General features: G+C 33.6%; 2 protein-coding genes across 6 annotated transcripts in view; one reads left to right on the plus strand and one right to left on the minus strand.

The window, feature by feature from the left end:
- Positions 1-9,005, plus strand: part of LOC129938349 (uncharacterized) — a 281,645-nt gene extending 272,640 nt beyond the window's left edge. For 3 of the 5 annotated variants that reach the window (XM_056045839.1, XM_056045840.1, XM_056045842.1), the window contains exons 8-9: positions 4,220-4,327; positions 5,027-9,005. In XM_056045839.1, the coding sequence (XP_055901814.1) occupies positions 4,220-4,327; positions 5,027-6,297 (1,379 nt within the window). In that variant the 3' untranslated portion in view covers positions 6,298-9,005. Of the gene's footprint in view, positions 1-4,219; positions 4,338-5,026 lie in introns of all 5 variants that reach the window. The other 2 variants (XM_056045844.1, XM_056045843.1) reach the window with 2 other exon arrangements.
- A 6,339-nt stretch (positions 9,006-15,344) lies between these two features.
- LOC129938351 (zinc finger protein 729-like) lies at positions 15,345-18,884 on the minus strand. Its single transcript, XM_056045846.1, has 6 exons — positions 17,935-18,884; positions 17,624-17,865; positions 17,083-17,556; positions 16,828-17,025; positions 16,289-16,594; positions 15,345-16,229 (listed from the first exon to the last, which is right to left on the minus strand). Exons 1-6 carry the CDS (start codon positions 18,700-18,702, stop codon positions 15,353-15,355), a joined length of 2,865 nt encoding a protein of 954 aa, XP_055901821.1. The 5' UTR covers positions 18,703-18,884; the 3' UTR covers positions 15,345-15,352.
- Between the last annotated feature and the right edge of the window lie 457 nt (positions 18,885-19,341).

The following is a 19,341-nucleotide window of genomic DNA, read 5'->3' on the forward strand; positions in this document are numbered from 1 at the left end:
ATGCGAGCATCCATTTTAACTACTTTCCCAAACTATAAAAATCCCCCCTTTTAACTTCCTTTTTACATTTTTTTTTATAATATGTTTTCTTTTGAATTTTGAAACGTAATTTCTAAAATCTGACGTGGTACACCTTTCGGAAAAAATGCAATTTTATTGCCAACACCTAAACCTTGTTGACCAGCGTAATTAATTAAGAACTATTAATTATAGAACCTAGGTACTAAACTCAACATCTCAGTACGTTAAGCTACACAAATGCCAGGACTGCTCAACCCAAGCTCAAGAAACCCTTGCACGATAGCCATTAATGATTGGATTTTCCCCTATGCATCAGGCGATCATACTTCATAGCAAGTACCTTTTGTTGTTTCGATTCCTTCTGTACGTGTTTTGTTTTCGTTCTTTACTTCTTTTCTTCGACTCTACCACTATGACACTTTTAGACTGAGAAAGAAATGTGAATGGGAAAACATTAACAACCAAATTTATCCGTTATTTTAGGGCGGAGCTTTGGTCGTTTTTTTTATATGGCTGTAACAAGACAAATACGCAGAAGAAACTTTCTGATCAAAAAGCAGATGAAGAATTTTGCGTGTACGTGGGCGATAGGGAAAGTTTAGAAATGGGCAATGAAAATGTGAAGTGATAGAACGAAAAAAATACAAAGGTACCTCCTTACTGAGCATGGTCCCCTGTTACTTTGAAAGAATTTATAATTTGACTGTAGAACTTATGAACTTGGGCCTATAAGGTTTGTAACGAAACGCGGTCTTTTCATGACTTAAGAGTATAACATATAGTTTAAAGGGTATTTTATTTTTAGACGCCTGGTTTTCAAGAAGCAATAAAACGCATATAATTTAAGGACATGGCTAAGAATTTAGTTTATATAAAGATATTGATTTCAGGCAAGTGGCCGCCGAAGCCCAATTTTTGACCTTTAATTTGTCAATCGTTTTGGGTCCTTGGGTGTATCCGGCTTTTCATAACCCCACATGGGCAACGAACTACGCCCGATAATGCGTCGCGCGAAACAAAATTCATAAAAACTTAACCCGTGGTGATATGGGTAGTGCGTTGGACTGTCATGCAAGAGGTCTTGATTTCAATCCCCGTCTGTGCCATCTAAATTTTTTTTTTTCACGGGCATTGCTTCTTCCGAGGAATTCACAAACCCTCAAAGCTAATTCTTATAAAACTTCTGCACACGATCGCCATTTAAGATTTAATTTTCTCCTATGTACTAGGCGATCATAATTCGAAGCAAGTGCCTTTTGTTCTTCTGGTTCTAATAAAGAACGTGTTTTTTCATACTTCTCTTACTTTCATTCGGCTCTACCACTATGGTACTTTTGAACTAAGAAAGAAATGTGGATGGGAAAACACCAACAAACAGTTATCCGTTGTTTAAGGGCGGAGCTTTGGCCTTTATTTCAATTTTTTTTTCGGTGACAAGCCAACTTCGAAAAACAAACTTTCTGAAAAATCTGGCATGTGCGTAGAAGATAGGGAGAGATTAAAAAGGGGCAATGAAAATGTGAAGTGAATAAACGAAAAGTTACCTACTTACTGAGCATGGTGCCCTGTTACTTTGAAAGAATTTGCGTTTGTAAAGACACCAGAAAGTTTAGGTGTTGTTTTTGTTTATTCTAATCTTTTTTTACAGTACAAAAAGAGAACCTGTTTCGTATGTTTACTTGGTACAAGTTAGAATTTTATAAACATTTAATGGCGAAAAGTTTTTTAACGATCTCAAACAGAATGAGGGGTGCCTTTTTTTCATGACTTGTAGATCCACACCCATATTTAAAGGGTATTTTATTTTTAGACGCATGCTTTTTCAAGGAGAAATAATACGTATTATTTATATAATGGCTAAGAATTCAATTTATATAAAGATGATTTCGATCAGGTAGGCGCCGAGGCCAATGGTTTATACATAACTCACATAACCCCACAAAAAAGAAATAGTCCAGTGGTGTTAAAATGCACAATCTTGGAGGCTACACCAAAGGCGTACGAATTTCACCGGCACTGCCTCTTTCAAGAAATTGCCTAATCCTCCAAGAGTACTTATTTACATGAAAACTGCTTTATCAACGGTTACGACAGTTTCGTTACAAAAACAAGAATTACTTTCAAACTATGTTGTTTAATGTGTTTTGCAAGACGTATGTATGCAAGAAAGTTTAAGTTTAACAACTTTGTATCTTTTGAAAAAGTTATGAAATATTATTCATGTGAAGGCAAGGATTAAAGATTTTAAAACCATTATACTAATTTAAGTAATTGATAAAAAAACTATTTCCCGATATTTTAATGTTTTTTTCTTTTATTTTAAAAAGTCATATTTCAATGTTAAAAAATCCATCGGAAAAATGTTATTTGATGGCCAAGATCCAAACCTTGTCAACCAAGGCAGTTTATTAAGAAATATCACCTAAAACCAAAGGACCCCTTTCAGTACGTTAAATTGAGGCCACACAAAAGTGAGCGCTGCAAAGCCCAGCTCAACCATAAACCACCTTTGCACGATCGCCATTTAGATTTAATTGTCTCCGATGTACCAGGCAATCATATTTTTAAGCAGGTGCCTTTTGTTGTTTCCACTCATACTGTACGTGTTTTGTTTTCGTTGTCTTCTTCTTTCATTCAACTCTACCACTATGATACTTTTTTACTAAGAAAGAAATGTAAATGGGAAAACACCAACAAACAAAATTATCCGTTGTTTTAGGGCGGAGTTTTGGAGACAAGGCAAATACGCAAAAAAAACTTTCCGTAAGAAGGTGGGCAATTTTGCATGTGCGTGGGAGATAGAAAGTGATAGAAATGGGCGGCAATACGAATGTGAAGAGATAAAACGAGAACTATAGAAAAGCATGGTCCCCTGTTACTCTGAAAGATTTTGCGTTTGGAAAAATGACACCAGAAAGTTTTTAATGTAAGGTGTTGTTGTTTACTATTTTTTACAAAACAAACAGAGAACCTGCTTTGTATGTCTGTTTGCCTGGTAAAATACGAAGAATTGTATGATGGCAAAAGAAGTTATCTCCGAGAAATGGTACGATTATGTTTGTTTATTTTCATGACTCGATGTACTAAATATATTTTTATAAAGGGTTATTTTTAGACGTGTGACTTTTAAAAAGAAATAAAACACATTTAATGATCTAATCTTTATAAAAAGGTAGTGATATCGGGCAAGTGGTCTCCGAAGCCCAACTTTGGACCACCAATGCTACAATCGTCTTGGGGTTATCTGCATAGTCAAAAATAGTTCATTGGTGTTAAATCGCACGATCTTAAGGCCCATGCGAAAGACCAACACCAAAAGTTTCCTTTAACAAATTAAACCAATTATTTTGTTAATAAGTTTGCACGATTTTCAAAAGTTGTTGTATTCATTACGAAATGACACATCAAAGTGAACGTTAGTAAAGTGACGTCTGTCAAAAAGACCAACTCCGTAAAAAGTGTTGCCATACTCAAAACTACGCATCTATGAAAATATCACTTAGTATACAAATTTGGAATTCAATAAAAGAAATTGATTTGTTTGGCAAATGAAACTTCCAAATTAGGTAATTCTTTATTGTTGTAATTTGTGTGTTTCATTTCTGACAGAATTTGATGTCAATTCATAAAGTATTTGACCAGTATTAACAAATTAGTAAGTCTTTCATTTTCATTGAACATTATTTGTGTTTTTAAATCTTTGTGTCGTTCTTTTATTTACTTTCGATCACATCACATCTTTGTCTATAAAAACGCCACATGAACAAATTCAACATAAAACTATTAAAATTTTTGGGACATTATTTTTTTTGTACTTAATACTATTTTCTCATAATCGATTGTTGCTTAAATTTTTTCTTATAAGAAAAAAAAATATAACATAACATTTACATATATATTTTGCTCGAATGTTATCAACAACAAAAATATTAAATATAAATAATCTTCCAGTTCACATCTATTTTCATTATAAATATGCTTCTACGCTGCTCATACGTTCTCAGTGCTTCTATTTTTTTGTACTGTTTTGTTATATGTTTAATTAAAAAATTTAAACTAAAAAATTAAGAAATTAAAATATTTAAATTTTTGCTTTAGTCTGAGATCAACTCATTCTATTTAAAAGAAACAAACAACAACAACAAAACCCATCCATATTTGCATTTTGTTTTTTTTTCATTCTGTACCAAATCCTTAGCGCCAGAACGTACGATGAGCTCAGCATCGCTAGAAGATGTATTAGCCTCGCTTTTGGGATTACCAACGACGCAGGTGCCGGCCACCAATGAAACATTCAGGTCCACAGGTATGAACCTGTAAGTTTTGTTCCAAAAACAGACAACAACAAAAACTTCTTATTTATACATTTTTTTATTTAATTTTTAAGTTATTATAATTTTTGAAAAAAAAAAAACAAAATTCAAAAAAAAGAAAAACTTAAAATACAACATTGAAAGACTACACGTGTTTTTGTATTTTGTGTACATATATTTGTGTGTGTGTGTATTTGTTTATAAATTCCTCAGTGTCTATGTTAGATGGGGGCAAAGGTTAAAATCGATTAATCGATCGAGACTCGACTCGATTCGTTAACTCCATCTATTGGAAACGAAATGAAAATAATATATCGCATTTTCTCGCTCTGCCCCACGCCCACAAACAAGCTTTTCTTGTCTAGCTTTACAAATTATTATTATTCAAAGAAGACGCAATTACAACAGATTTTTTATTTAATTTTTCGTTTACATTTTTAAAAACAGCATTTTTGTTTTGGTTCATTTTATAATTTTGCTGAAAATTTTGTTAATTTTGCGTGTAAAATTATGAGGTGTGTGCAATAGAGGGCGCTGGCCGCATGATCAGCCAATTTTAAGTTTTAGTTTTGTTTTCTCTTGCTCTATATTGTCTCTACTTTCTTTCCATTGCATATTTTAAATCCTGATTTTATTTATTTTTGTGGTCTCCGCGCTTGTTTTCGGAAACTCTTTCTCTTTTCTTCTTGCAGGCGATTCAGCTAGTGAGGCTGCCCATCATCCAACACGCATGACAACATCCGCTTCGCCAAGCAGCTTACAAGTAGTCGATCAACAAGCCCGCTTCCGTCGTCGCAGTGAGGGAGACGCTCAGCGTCAGAAGGAACAGCAACAGCAACAATTGCTAAAGCAGCAGCAGAAAGATTTGGAATTATCTAAGAACGCCAACGCAAGCGCTAACAATACCCAAACAGCATCGATAGCATCCTCGTCCAACAACTGCCATCCAGAACCACCCCGCAGAATCAGTCTGGACTCCACCGAGTCGAAAACCACGTCCGAGTTGCAGATTAAATGTCGCAACACGAAATGCGACCAGGCCGCTACTCCGGTCGATGCCAAAAAGTTCTACAAGAGCTGCCACAACTGCTCACATCTCTATTGCTCCCGCGAGTGCCGTCGCATCGCCTGGGAGAAGCATCGCAAGGCTTGTCTGCATTCGCGAGCGTCCAACCTGTGTCGGCAGGTTCTGTCCACCTGCAAAGATGACATCGACACTCAGCGACATCTTAGCCTCCTCGCTCGCAAAGGCTACCTCTCTCAAGGCCGTGGTGTAGTCCGGGCCCTCTTCCGCAGCGCTGAATCGGCCGAAGGCTTCATCAAAAATGGCTTCCAGTGCATGGGAGAAGCGTCATACGTGCGTTGGCCTGATCTAATGCCTGCCGAGATGGGATTGGAATTGTATTCGGAACTCCTCAAGCTCAGCACCGAATACAAGCCCGACTCAAAGATGCTTATATACGTGGCGATTTGTGTGGTTTCCGAAGCCCCAGGCAATGCGACAGCAACTGTTAAATGGGAGCGTCAACTGGTGTCACGTTGTGCCAAATTAAAATTGTGTAAGTCCATCCTAACGGACTTGGAGAATTCCCAGCAACAGATCGTTATGGTCCCCGAACCCGCAACCGAAATACTTATTCTGACATTTAATCCTGCCAAGTGTACCAATCCAACTAAACGCGGGGTCATCCTAACGAATATTCTGACAATTCTGAGTCGACGCGGTGTCCTTCTCAAGAAACACTATCCTGAAATTCATCTGCGACTCCAGACTTACGCCGATGGACAAACAGATCGTTTCAATGCTGTAACCTTGCACCCTCGGGACTCACAAACTGGACAGAGTTTCGTTTGTATTATAATGCCATTGCAAAGCGATGGGGAAATCATCAAGATGCCATGCTCGGATAGTGGCAATAAGGTCTCTACAATTGATGTGGGAGAGGAACTAATGGAGAGTTGATTAAACTTGTAAGGTGCTTTTTCCGCGCATCGCAAAAATATACAAAAAAAGCACCTAACTCAACATACAACAGCTTATATAAATATACATAGATATCTTCTTCGATATTCTTTAAGAAAAATAATGTTATGTAACTTCAGATTAGAAAATAAGACTTTTGCATTTGTTAGTCGTGTGTCTTCCATGATGCATTCAGGCATTTTAGTTTTTTGACATCTGTCAAAATCTGTCCCAAAATACTTATGTCAAAGAGATTTCATTAGGTAATTTGGATATTTTCTTTGTTTCGTAAAAGAATATTTATTTTCGGTCGGAATCAGAATCATACGCTAATAATCGCCCACATCCTAAAATTTTATTTAGCCTTAAATTGGCCACAATGCCCAATAAGTTAAAAAAAATTGAAAACCCAAACAGAATGTCGTTACGCCCAAATAAATTTTAAATAAAAGAACGCCCAAAATGTTAGTTGTCATTTTGCCCAAAAGAATTTTTATGGTCTCAAATTTTGACATCTGTTTTGGGCATTGCTACGATAATGATTTCTATCGTTTCTTATGTCTAATCATATGTCGTTGGATATAACCCAAATCATAAAATGACATAAAGCCTAAAAAGAGAAACGTCGCTCTTAACAAATATCATTAAGAACACCTCACAAAGCCAAAATGACATATCACCCAAGTCAACTTTCAATATCGTAGAGCCCAAATTGAGAAATGTCATAACGACAAAAATTTTGTATTTACATATATTAGTTGCTGGCTCTGTGACGCTTATAAGCAGTGAGTGTGTTAAAACTCATGACATCCATCTTTCAGTAAGTAATTTAGGTGTTATATTTTGAAATTCATTTGAGCAATATGACATTGATTTTGAAAAAGTTTTGGGCGGTAGAGCCATTTTTCTGCGATATGACATTTTTAATATTTTGGCGTTATTCTATTGGGCAATAAGACCGAACGCTTCTTTTTATTTGAAATGTCAGGAAACCCACACAAGTTTTAACCCCCAAGAGTTCAGTAATACCGCCCAAATCGCACAACAACAAAAACTTAATACAATTATTTTGGGAGCTATGACATTTTTAATTTGGGTGATATGATTTTGAGCGAAATTACGAAACACGTCCATAAATAGCAAACTAATGTTATATTCCTTTATTTACAAACTACAAATCCTTCACTTTGATGAATCTGACATTTAATTTATTATAGCGGATTTTGATTATTATGGCTGAATCACAAACTCGCTTCAGCTTCGGCTTCACCTGACGTTTACGAGTTCAGCCATAGGAATTCAATGCATGCTATCACAATGGAGCTTCGACCTCACGTTTCGTTTGACAATCGTAAGAAAAAGAACGTAATGTAACGTAATGTGACTCCAAACGGAAGCTATAGTGCAATTATCTGAACATTTGCTTTGTCTGACAACTCAACAGCTATACAAAAATGTCAACAAACAAAATATTTGCTCTTTGGAGGGATGAAATAATATAAATGTCATTCAAAGCAACCTCGACGCAGGTCCACCGTAACGCAGACGAAGCCGAAGCTGAAGCGTGTTTGTGATTCAGCCATTAACAATTCAAGCTAATGGCAGTTGCACTAACGTTAAATGAATAAATTAAGCAAACCTCATATAAACGAAGTTTGCCCTTTTTAACTGTTGCCCTTAGATGCAAAATATCATGATAAGGCCTCTTGGGAGAGCATTTAGCATTATATGATTTCCGTAACATAAAACACACATGATTAAGAGCATTTATGAAACTTAAGAAAATTTGACGAAAGTCAAATCCATTTATGTCAAAATGACAGCTTATCTTGTTTTTACTTATTTTAACTTTATTACTCTGCAATTTATTTATCTTCAGCTGGAAAATTCCATTTAATGTTTTTTGTAAAAGGCTTAAATGTCAAATTGGAAAAGGAATAAATAATATTTCTCTATAATACACCATACAAGTCTTGATGGATTTGTAGCTTGCCTAAGGAGTGATTTGTAGACAATAATGTTTTTTTGGAAGTTTTTGCATGATCAACTGAAGATAAATGTTAGTAAGGAAATTTTTAAGTTTTAAATGTATGACACTTAAAAAACTAATTAGTTGCCTTAGTCAAAATGTATGTTCAAAGAATGTAGCCTACAAATGAAGTCCCTTTTGTTGTCTGAAAATACCAAATGTCTACAGGCGGTTTCCTTTTAAACGAAAAACTTATTTTCTCAAAACTTGGCTGTCATTTCAAAAATGTAATACCTTGATTTCTAACCGCAAGAATGTATAACATCTCTAAAGACTAACTTTTATCATTTTTTTTATCGAAACAAAAATTATCCATAAACTTAACGAAACATCATCTGAACATAATTCAACAATGGCTGATTCCTCTATAGCATCACCTTATGTAGTAAAATGTAAAATAATAATAACTGGCTAAAAATAGTAAGTTCATTTTAGAAATATATCATTTTTCCGTATATTGACAAAGTATTTAAAATTTCGACTTTAATATTGTATTAAAATTCCCTCGAAAATAAAGCCCAATTAAGTAAAATAAGAACTCAAGTATTAAATACCATCAAAGTATATGAACTGTTCCTTTCATCTTATTTACTTCTTTACAAATAAAAAATCCACTTAAAATATAAATAACATTTTTAGAATTAGTTATTATCTTAAAGAATATCGATAAAATAAAAATATATAAGATTAAACAATTTTTTTAAAAATAACCTTAAAACCTTAAATAAATCAATTTTAAATAAATTTTAAACAAAACTCAATAACATGTCCTTCTGTGTATAATCGGCTAAGCATGCGAAAACTAATAAATTAAACAAATAAAAAATATTATTTATTAAATATTATGTAATTTTTACTAAAAAGAATATTTAAAAAAAAAAAAAACAACTACAACTTTTGAATAATTTCATAATGCCTTAAAAACACATTTAGAAAAATATTTTATGTTTCTTTTATTAATTTGTTCATATATATTATATTGTTAAAAACCAACAAATAAAAAATATCCTAATATATTAAATAAATATAAAGTATATGTAGGTACCTTCCTATACATAAATATGTACTAACAACAACAACAAATAATTAATAATAATAAAAACGTACAATATAAAACACATCTCATTTCATCTATAAAACTATTTAAGAGTAAAAATTAACTAATTATAAATTAAAAACGCTTTAATTCTTTTTTGTTATAGCAAAAATTAAAACATAAATATTAATTATCTATTACCTACTATGTGAACGCGTCATTTGTCTTATTAAGCTTAAATTATAAATCAAATTTTATATAAATAAATATTTAATTTCTATTTACAAAAGAAACAAAACATAAATAAAATTAATAAATACAATTTTATATAGAAAAAATATTTATTTAAAAATTTATTTTAAAATAAAAATTATAACTAAATTTAAATTAAAAACAGAAAACATAATACAATGCTTAGCAAAATTTTAGAAAACAATCGAATGAATTATACACACTATTTGTCAGCCAATGATCAAAATACATAAGATTCCTGAGTATAAATAAAACACAAACAAAATAAAATTTTAAAAATCTTAAATTAAAATAAATATTTAAAACAAATTGTAATAACTTCAATAATTAAAAAAAAGAATGCTTACATTTTAAGACCATAAAATAGGTAATAAATATTTGTTTTCTTAAATAGTTATTTTAGTTTTTAAAGACAAAATCATTATAAATGTAGTATATATGTTGTAAAAAATGAAAAACTAAAACTAAACAATAATTATTTATATAGTTAAAATATGTATCATGAAGTTAACACTAAAAAACTAAGAAAATAGACTCATGATCATCCCCATAAAAAAAATATTTTATTGTATAAGTTTTACTTATTTACATAAATTAAAAAATATATTATTACACAAATAAAAACAAAATAAATTAAATCATAATTTATTTAATGAATAAGTTTATATATAACTATGATGATAAGGAAACAAATAATAGAAAACAAAGTTTAATTTATACTCAAAATAAAGAATACCAAACAAACAAAAACAAAAAAATGACATAAATAAATTATAATAATATTAATAATCTTTTTATTAAAAAAAAATGAAGATGATAAAAAAAAGAAAAATAATTGAAGGTGTTTTAAATAAAATTGTATGTACCTATGATAAAAAATTCTTTGACTTTTTTGTTTTCGAATGAAAAAAAAAATTAAAATGTCGTAAGTATGAAAATTCAATGAAATTAAAAATAAATTTAAATAAAAAAGACACATAGAAAAAACAACGATTGTGTGTTGGGCGTCATTTGGTTGAGAAAGAAAATTCGTTTTAATTAAATACTTTTCTCCAATATTATCCGCAGAGCTTTTATTATATAAAGTTTTTTATCATTTCATTTGTTATTGGTTTCAAAATCTGTCAAAAAGGCGATTTTTCTCTTTCTTGAATTCCATTGGCATTGGAATTGAAGATTCAAATATTTGCCTTGCTCTTCATAACCAGTTCAACGTGAATAATTTTTCAAAGTACTTAAGATATAACTCTTATTTAAATATGGAATTATTAACTTCCCATAGGAAGTAATTGTAATCGGTCCGATTTTTTGAATTGAAATTTTGACATTTCTCGACGTTTTAAGGTCCCTAGAAAGATTTTTAGAAAGATGTCTGTGCGAGCATGATTGTGTACGTACATTCGTACGTCCGTAAGTTCGCCACGTTTTTTCCATCGTCCATATAGGGCCGGATTTAGGGGAGGGCAACAAACGGGGGGTCCCACAATAAAGACTTCGGAAAACTTTTGTTTCAAATTCCAACTAATAAACAATAGTACCTTTATTTACCGCCTACAGTACTACTTTGTACATACATGATTATTTAATTATATTAATCTTAAATAACAGAAATCATTGATCTATATTTGTTCACTCCAATCAGGCAATCAGTGGAATATCAAAATCTCAAATGGCCCCGATAAGAAGCTCTTCCAATTAGCTACCCATCTTGAGGGAGTACCCCAATTGGTTAATGGCTGAGTGGGGTGTTACTTGTCCGCAACATCGTAGGTTGGGTATTTGATTCCGTGTTTCTACAATTTTTGTTTATAAATTATATAAATTAATTGCTGTATATAAAGAATTGGTATGTTCTTCAATTCTTGGAAAAATCAATTATTATTGACTAATTGGTAATTTGTCCATCGGCTGTTCAATTCTTTGATTTTGTGCAGAATTTGTACACGTTTTTCACAGCCAGTACAGAGCGGCACCGAATTCTAATTGAGATTTTATAGGAGAAGAAAAGCATTCAGCGTAATTCGTTGGTCTTGTCTAGCTGAAGCTACAAAACCCTTAGTTAACGGCTATTCGGAAATTGAAGAAGCTCTAACCAGCATAACAAAAAGACATCGTGAGGAATGAAGCAACGCCACTTTTACAGAAGAAGATACATTTTGGAACTATAATGATTCTTGAATCTGCAATGCATGCACTAGAATCATTGAAATCATTCGTGGAATCCAAACGAAATGATTTTGATAAATAGAGGAAGCAGCCAAAAAAATATCCTATACTGATGAATATGTACAATCAAGCACCAGAACGAGAAATGTGAGGTTGAATCCGCTCGATTACAGGAAAGCTTAAGACGCAAATCTGTCACACAAGGAAAAATACAAAGTATCCGCCTTCATCTCAGTGATTGACTCTTACTGAAAGATTGTATGCCTATGAAGCTGTACGTTCGAGATTTGGATTCCTGAATCCCATCGAGAAGATGGATGCTGAAAATTAGCACCCTGCAGAACCAAAAGAGATATCGACTTCAAGTAAATTTTGTTGTACAGATAATAATGCAGACAGATGCAGAAAGGGATCTCAAGAAAATTGCGTGGGCGGTTTTTTTTACCATTGCAGTTTAAAAAAGAGGTTAACCCTAAATATTTCACGAACCGATAACGCTAAACCCTTGAACTAAATTTAATATTATGTATAAATATATAAATAAATATATTTTTGAAAAAAAAAAACAGTTAATGGTGTTTTTATAATATAAACCAACAAATCTGACAAAAAATATTTGTCACCTCGACAAAATTAAACCTTAATAAAAATTACTCCAACTTTTCAAAACTTTGAGACATTGGCTTTAAACTAATTTTTTTTAAAATATTGTTGTCAACATTCAATCAGATTTTGAGAAAAATCAAACTGACAGTTTTTTTTATTTTTTGTTTTATTATATAAAATTTTGTTAAAGAAATTAACAAAAGTTTGTTAATATTGATTTTTGACTTGAATATATTTTTAAAACTTTGAAATATTGGATTTAAACTAGTTTTATCTTATGAGTAATATTATTTCCAACATTCAGTACAATTTTGAAAAAAATCGAATTGACAGTTTTTTTTACAAAAAATAAAAATCTTAAAAAAATTAACTAAAATTTTCTAAACATAGGTTTTCGACTCAAATATCTCTTTAAAAATTTGAGAGACAGACTTCAAATTAATTTTATTTTATAAAAAATATTGTTTTCAACATTCAATAATTTTTTTTTAAAAAATCTGACAGTCAGTCTTTTCATAAAAAATTAAAATCTACAAAACAATAATACGCAAATTTGGTACAAATTCATGTTTGGCTTTTAATATCTTGTGAATAATAGAAAACATTGTTTTCAAATCAATTTATTTCATTCAATTTGTATTTGTTTATATTAAAAATAAAAACTTTTAAGAAATGCAACTAAAATTGTTAAACATTGGCTAACGACTAAAAATCTCGTTAACAAAAATAGCTTCTGAAATTAAACTATTTTATCATAATGCAAAATATTGTTGGTTATTTTTAAATTTTTAGAATAATTTAACTGATAACTTTTTTAACAAAACACGGAAACCTAGAAACTTTTAAAGCAAGACAAATGGATAGACGAGATGGGAAGTTATCAGTGTGGGTCACATCACATGGATATCTCCTCGCGATCTTTTATAAACTCCAAACTTATGATTTTGGAGATATTTCAAAATCATTTGGCGTCGCTTAATGCTATAACCACAGTTACCAGTTGAAAATAATTTATTTGTATAAAATTTAAAATAACAATAGCAACATTTAGTTGAAGAATACAGAAAATTTCAGAATAAAAAAAAATCATATCATAATATTAAAAAAACATCAATAACACATCGTCAAATAAAAGATATAATATATTTATACACCTATCGATGTTCGATGTTACTTTTGATTAAAAGCAAAATAGTGGAAAATACAAAATACAGTCCGTACAGCTCGTCTTTCCATCTTCCCACTATCCTTCTATCCATACGGGACCGTAGCTCACACGAAGAACTTTTCTCTCGAAACGACCGAAGGTGCTTTCATTCGCTTTTGTCGCAATCAATGCTTCTGCACAGTATAGCAGGACGGGGATGATAAGGGTCTTATATAGTGACACTTTGGTCCCTCGAGAGAGGACTTTTCCACTCAATTGCTTCATTGCTTCCTTAGCCCAAAGAAATAGCGGTTAGCAAGAGGTATTCTGCGTTTGATCTTAGCGCTGGTGTTATTTTCCGCGTTTACAGCGGAGCCTAGGTAGACGAAGTCCTTGACTACCTCAAAGTTACGTCTGTCGATAGTGACGTTTTGACCAAGACGTATCGGTGTTTAAGGTCCTTTCTTGACGACAGTATGTACTTTGTTTTGACCTCATAAACCGTTAAATCCATTTTTGCCGCCTCTGCCTCAATACTCACAAAAGCCCTATTGACATCACGCTGAGTTCTTTCGAAGTTGTCAATGTCATCAGCATATGATAGTAATTGGACAGACTTTTGAAAGATAATGCCTCTAGTGTTGATGTGTGAGCTCTGTACTATTCTTTCAAGTACGATGTTAAAAAAAATCATATAAAAACGCATCACCTTGTCTAAAACCTTTTTTGACATCGAAAGGTTCTGTTAAGTTGTTTCTAACCTTTATGGAGCAGCATGAAGTCTTCATGGTCATCCTGCACAAACGGACGAGTTTGGCAGGGATGCCAAAACTAGACATGGCTCTATACAGCTCGTCCCTGTAGATGCTGTCATATGCGGCCTTGAAATCGATGAAAAGATGGTGAGTGTCGATTTGGTGTTGGGTTTTTTCCAGGATCTGCCGTAATGTGAATATTTGATCGACTGTGGACTTTCCTGGTCTTAAACCACACTGATAAGGGCCTATCAGGTTGTTGACGATGGGTTTTGGACTTTAACATATTACGGCAGAGAAGATTTTGGGGTTATAGGATTATAGTCGAAAAATTTTGTTACAAGAATTGTAGACGCAAAGCTTAAAATTTACAAAATTTTTATCTTGATTGTTCTTACATTCGTACAAAATGTCGAACTTGAGATTCTAATTAAACATGACATTACGATGGCAGAGAATTCGAAAAAAGTGGGCCCTAAATTCCGTCTGTCTGTCTGAAATTTGATTTGAAGAAAAAAACCTTAGCGGGAAAAAATATATATACAGGTTTTTTTTTGTTCAATTAAATAACATTAAAATTTTTAAAGACATACTTATTTTATGTGTAGTTAAATCTTTATATTTCAAAATATTAACATAATTTGGATACAGAAACAAGTTCGTACGACCAGTCGCCCAATTTATTTTTACTATAAATAACGGTCCTCACTGTAGAGCTTTTTAAATATCAACAAAATAATACATATTTTCGCAAAGCAACAAAATTGAATTGTTTGTTGAATTTTTGTATTCGTCAGTGTACTGTTCACATTTCTCTTTAAAGTCTCGGAGATGAATAAGTCACGTAAATTATGCAGGGTTCTCCGTCCCAAGATTTTGAAACCCTCAAATTCATTGTCGAATGTCTTTTACTAAAAAGACCAAGATCATTAAACATAACGGTTATTTGAATTTGAAACTACTCATTTTGTTTTTCTTTTGACAACTAAGATTATTTATTGTTTTTGTTTCTTTCTACCACAGCTCATAAAATGTACATGACAAAATTGTACATACCTCATTTTTTAATTCTGCTTCCGCTTCTTATGATGTGCCTTTGTATGCGCAATCTTATGTCCTGACGTTCGAAATGTCTGCTTGCAAACACCACACTGAAACGGTCTCTCGCCCGTATGAATACGCAAATGAACTTTCAAAACTTTCTGCGATGTATACTTCTTGCCACACACCTGACAACCATAAGTCTCTCGTTCCGAATCATGTGTCTTCATATGATGCACCAAAGTGGACATCAGAGCAAACTGCCTCGAACACACGCTACACTGATAGGGCTTCTCTTTGGTATGGGTTCGTAGGTGACGTTCCAAATCGCTGGCTTTGAAGAAAATCTTCCCACATTCACTGCATTTGTGTCTACCACTTTGTTTGATACCCGTAAGGGATTTCTTGGCCATCGACGACGTGGATGTCGATTGCTTCTTTGGCGTTGTCAGTGTTTCGATGGTTAAGTTTTTGTGTTTATGGTTCTTGCAATTCTTTACCAACTCAAGTTGAAGGAACTTTGGCGAGAGATTCTTCTGCGGACTCTCAACAACTGCAATTAATTTCTGTGTGATGGTATTTGCTGGGGCCGCCGCCGGCTCTTGTGGGTCCTCATCAGAATCGAGCACGATATATTCATCTGGCGGTGGCGGAGTAGGGTCAGGACTTGCCAACAAACTTCGAGCATGGGTTAGGATGTGATTCTTGCAATTGTCGTTGGTTTTGAACCGTTCATCACAGTATGGACAGGCGTAGTTGCGTTGATCACTGTGCGAAATCATGTGCCGCATCAGTAAAGACTGTGTAAAGAATTTCGCATTGCACACTTGACATTTGTGAGTTTTCTCAGCTGTGTGGATTTTCAAATGAAGATTTAGGGAACTCTGCGTTGTATAGGACCTAAAAAAAAAACAACAATCTGAATGAAGACCAGGGACAAAGGTGACCTAAAATTATACCTAAAACAAATTTCACATTGATATTGCTTCTCTCCCCGATGAGTGGCTTCATGTTGCCTAAGATGAGATAATTTCTGCATTTTCAAGCCACACACAAAACATTGATGGCTCCTCTTCAAATACTCCTCGGCTTTGAAAGCTTCCTCGGCGCTATTCGTTTCAATTTGCACGGGAGACTTTAAGAGCTCACGAATACTATCGAATTCTTGATCTTTTGTGTGATGCTTATGGGAGGAGAATCCTGCTTTGGATGTGAAGATTTTGGAGCAGATAGGACAAATATACGATATGGAATTTGTGTGGGTTCTGTGGAAAGAAATTAAGCAAAAATATAGCTGGAGAAGTACGGACTAAGTACTTGAAGTGCTGCACAATTTCTCAAAAGTACTTGGAGCCTATTGGACTTTTACACCCTTTTACCATGTATTTTTAAGTACCACTAATAAGGAGCTTAAAAAGTAGCACTTAATACTTGAAAGCAGTGGAGTCCCGAAACATTCAAGTACTTTAAATGTCTGGTTTAGTTAATGGTTTCTTACTTTGTATGAATATCCAAGGCACGCAATGATGCAAACCGCTTATGACACTCGTCCACAGCACATTCATAGGCTCTTGCCGGTTGGGCTTCCGATGAGATATGTGTGTTCAGATGAATCTTAAGGCCACTTTTGGTAGAGAAACTTTTAACACAAACATTACACTGGAATGGTTTTTCTTTGGTATGAGTTCGATGATGTCTGGAAGGATTCTCTCAAATAAAAACAAGCACTTAGAAGCACAAGGCTTAAACTCACCTTAATAGATCGTATTGACGCTTAAAGGGCTTATCACAATAGACACACGCAATTGTACGTTCTCCCTTGTAGATGATTTCCTTGACTCTCCTAAATGTCTTCTCCTTGTTTGGATTTATTGTATCAATAATGGTCACCGTATTTACTGTTGGACCAGGTGAGGGCGGCTTCATTAAGGACAGTTCCAATGTTGATGGTTTATTGTCCACAATTCCCATTGATTCTTGGAAACTTTTCAATTGTTCCATAACTTTCGCAACATTCACATTATCATCGTCATCATCGGTCCCATCATTTGCATCCTGCCCACTTGAGTTCTCTTTGTCGGAATGCATCATGGCTCGATGACGATTGACACTGCTTAATTTGGTAAACACACAAGGACAAAATTCGCAGGCAAACTTATTCTCATTGTCGGCGTTTGTTGGATGAGTTCGTTGAATGTGGACAATCAGGTTGCTCTTTTGAGAGAAGCTAGACCAAAGAACCAGGCGAAAGTAATTAAGGATCGCGGAGGCACCCGAAGGTGGTGTATTCTTACCTATAGCTGCACATAGGACACTTGAAATCCCTTACTCCCTGATGCAATAGCATATGTCTCGCGAGAGAGCTCTTTTGGGTAAATCCCTGATCGCACTGCTCACACTGAAATGGCTTTGCTCCAGTGTGGCAGACTTCGTGGCGTTTCAACAAACAGGGCTTAGTAAATTTCTTCTCACAATATTGACAACGATATTTGCCATTGACTAGCTTGGATGCTTTTCGACATTTTCTGCTACTTGCCTGTGAATGTAGAGAGATACCTCAATTAAATGTGGGATCATATTTCACCCAAAATAAACTCCTTCTTACAACTTTCTGAAGAATCTGCTCGATGGTTCCATCGGTTCCTGGTTTGTGGGCTTTGGACATATGTTGTTCGTAGTAACCCTTCAGATCGAATTCCTTGTCACAACGATTGCATTTGAATCTGTCGCTAGTTTGGTGAGTCTTAAGATGACCTTTGAAACTTGATATACGTTTAAAAACCATTTTACACTCGGGACACTGTTTGTTCGTGCTACAAGTGGGGACATGAGATGCCAAGTGTAGGATAAGATTCGATTCAAAGTTATACGAGGAGGGGCACTTCCTGCAGCGAAATTCTTTAGTTGCGATGTGCTGTACTCGTCGATGAAGACGAAGAGCTTGAGTTGAGAAAAAAGTCTCTTCGCATAGATCACACGAAAGCTGTTTAACCGCTGCCACTGTAGTCGCTTGTGATTGCTCTTTCTGAGTTGAATCACTAGCAAGAAACTTAGAATCTAAAGACGATAATGGAACTACTCCTTTTGGACGTGGAGGTGCTTGAGTTGACCCAGCTGACGTTGGTTCGACAGGTGAAAACAAAGGTTCCAATGGTTGAACCATCAATGAGCAACTTGTTTCCTCGGGAATCGGACTTAAGCCAACAATTGGCGGTGAAATATCACTTATCTCCGGCACAGTAAAACAATCCATTTCAAAATTATAGAAATCATGATTTTTAAGGAACTTCTCCTCGTTGAATTGATAAAGAAGTCCATTGGGTGTGGATAACTCCACTGGCAGTGGAGTAAACAAATCAGTGTTGTTTTGCATTTTCGGCAAAACGACGTATTCGAATTTATTTTTAAATGTCAGAAATGGAACTTTGTTAAGTTTAAGGTATATTTTCAACTGTGCAATTTATTTATAAGTTTATTTTGTTACAAAATTGCAATTATTAAAAATATACAAACATTTGTATGCATTTTATAACTTTTATATTTCTCTGTTGCTGTCAACTGTCAATAATCAACTTTTGTTTGACAGAGGTGTCATAAGTGTGTTCAGCTCCTGAGTAAAATGGACGAGTTCAGTAAAAAAAAGTAAGAAGTAAATTATTCGTTTTCTTTTTTTGATTCGATTATTGGGGGTTTTATCTCATTTTTATTTTGAAGTCGGCAAAACATTTCTTAGTTTATAAGAATTTACAAACGCGTTTTTTTTATCTCATAGATATAATCAGATTTTTCGAAAGTTATTCATAAACTTGAGAAAATGTCAGAATATTTAAGGGAGGTGCTGCTATATGAATAGTAAGTACAAAACAAAAATTGATCAAGATTTAATTTAGATGACCTGTATTTTTTGTCAGCCGTTTAAGGAACAGAATTGCTTTTCATAAGAATAATTAAAAGATACTAGTTTGAAATAAAAAATGAAATCCTTATTTGACATTCAATTCCACAGTTTTGA

The sequence above is a fragment of the Eupeodes corollae genome, chromosome 1 (assembly GCF_945859685.1).
Source record: "Eupeodes corollae chromosome 1, idEupCoro1.1, whole genome shotgun sequence".
Taxonomy (NCBI): domain Eukaryota; kingdom Metazoa; phylum Arthropoda; class Insecta; order Diptera; family Syrphidae; genus Eupeodes; species Eupeodes corollae.

What these genes read in the sequence shown, in the direction of transcription:
- LOC129938351 (XM_056045846.1), bottom strand. Translation starts at nt 18,702, where the DNA reads ATGCAAAACAACACTGATTTGTTTACTCCACTGCCAGTGGAGTTATCC. An exon ending in TGTCCTATGTGCAGCTATAG is followed by an intron (nt 17,557 to 17,623) that starts GTAAGAATACAC and finishes TCTTTGGTCTAG; the next exon opens with CTTCTCTCAAAAGAGCAACC. An exon ending in CAATGTGAAATTTGTTTTAG is followed by an intron (nt 16,230 to 16,288) that starts GTATAATTTTAG and finishes TTTTTTTTTTAG; the next exon opens with GTCCTATACAACGCAGAGTT.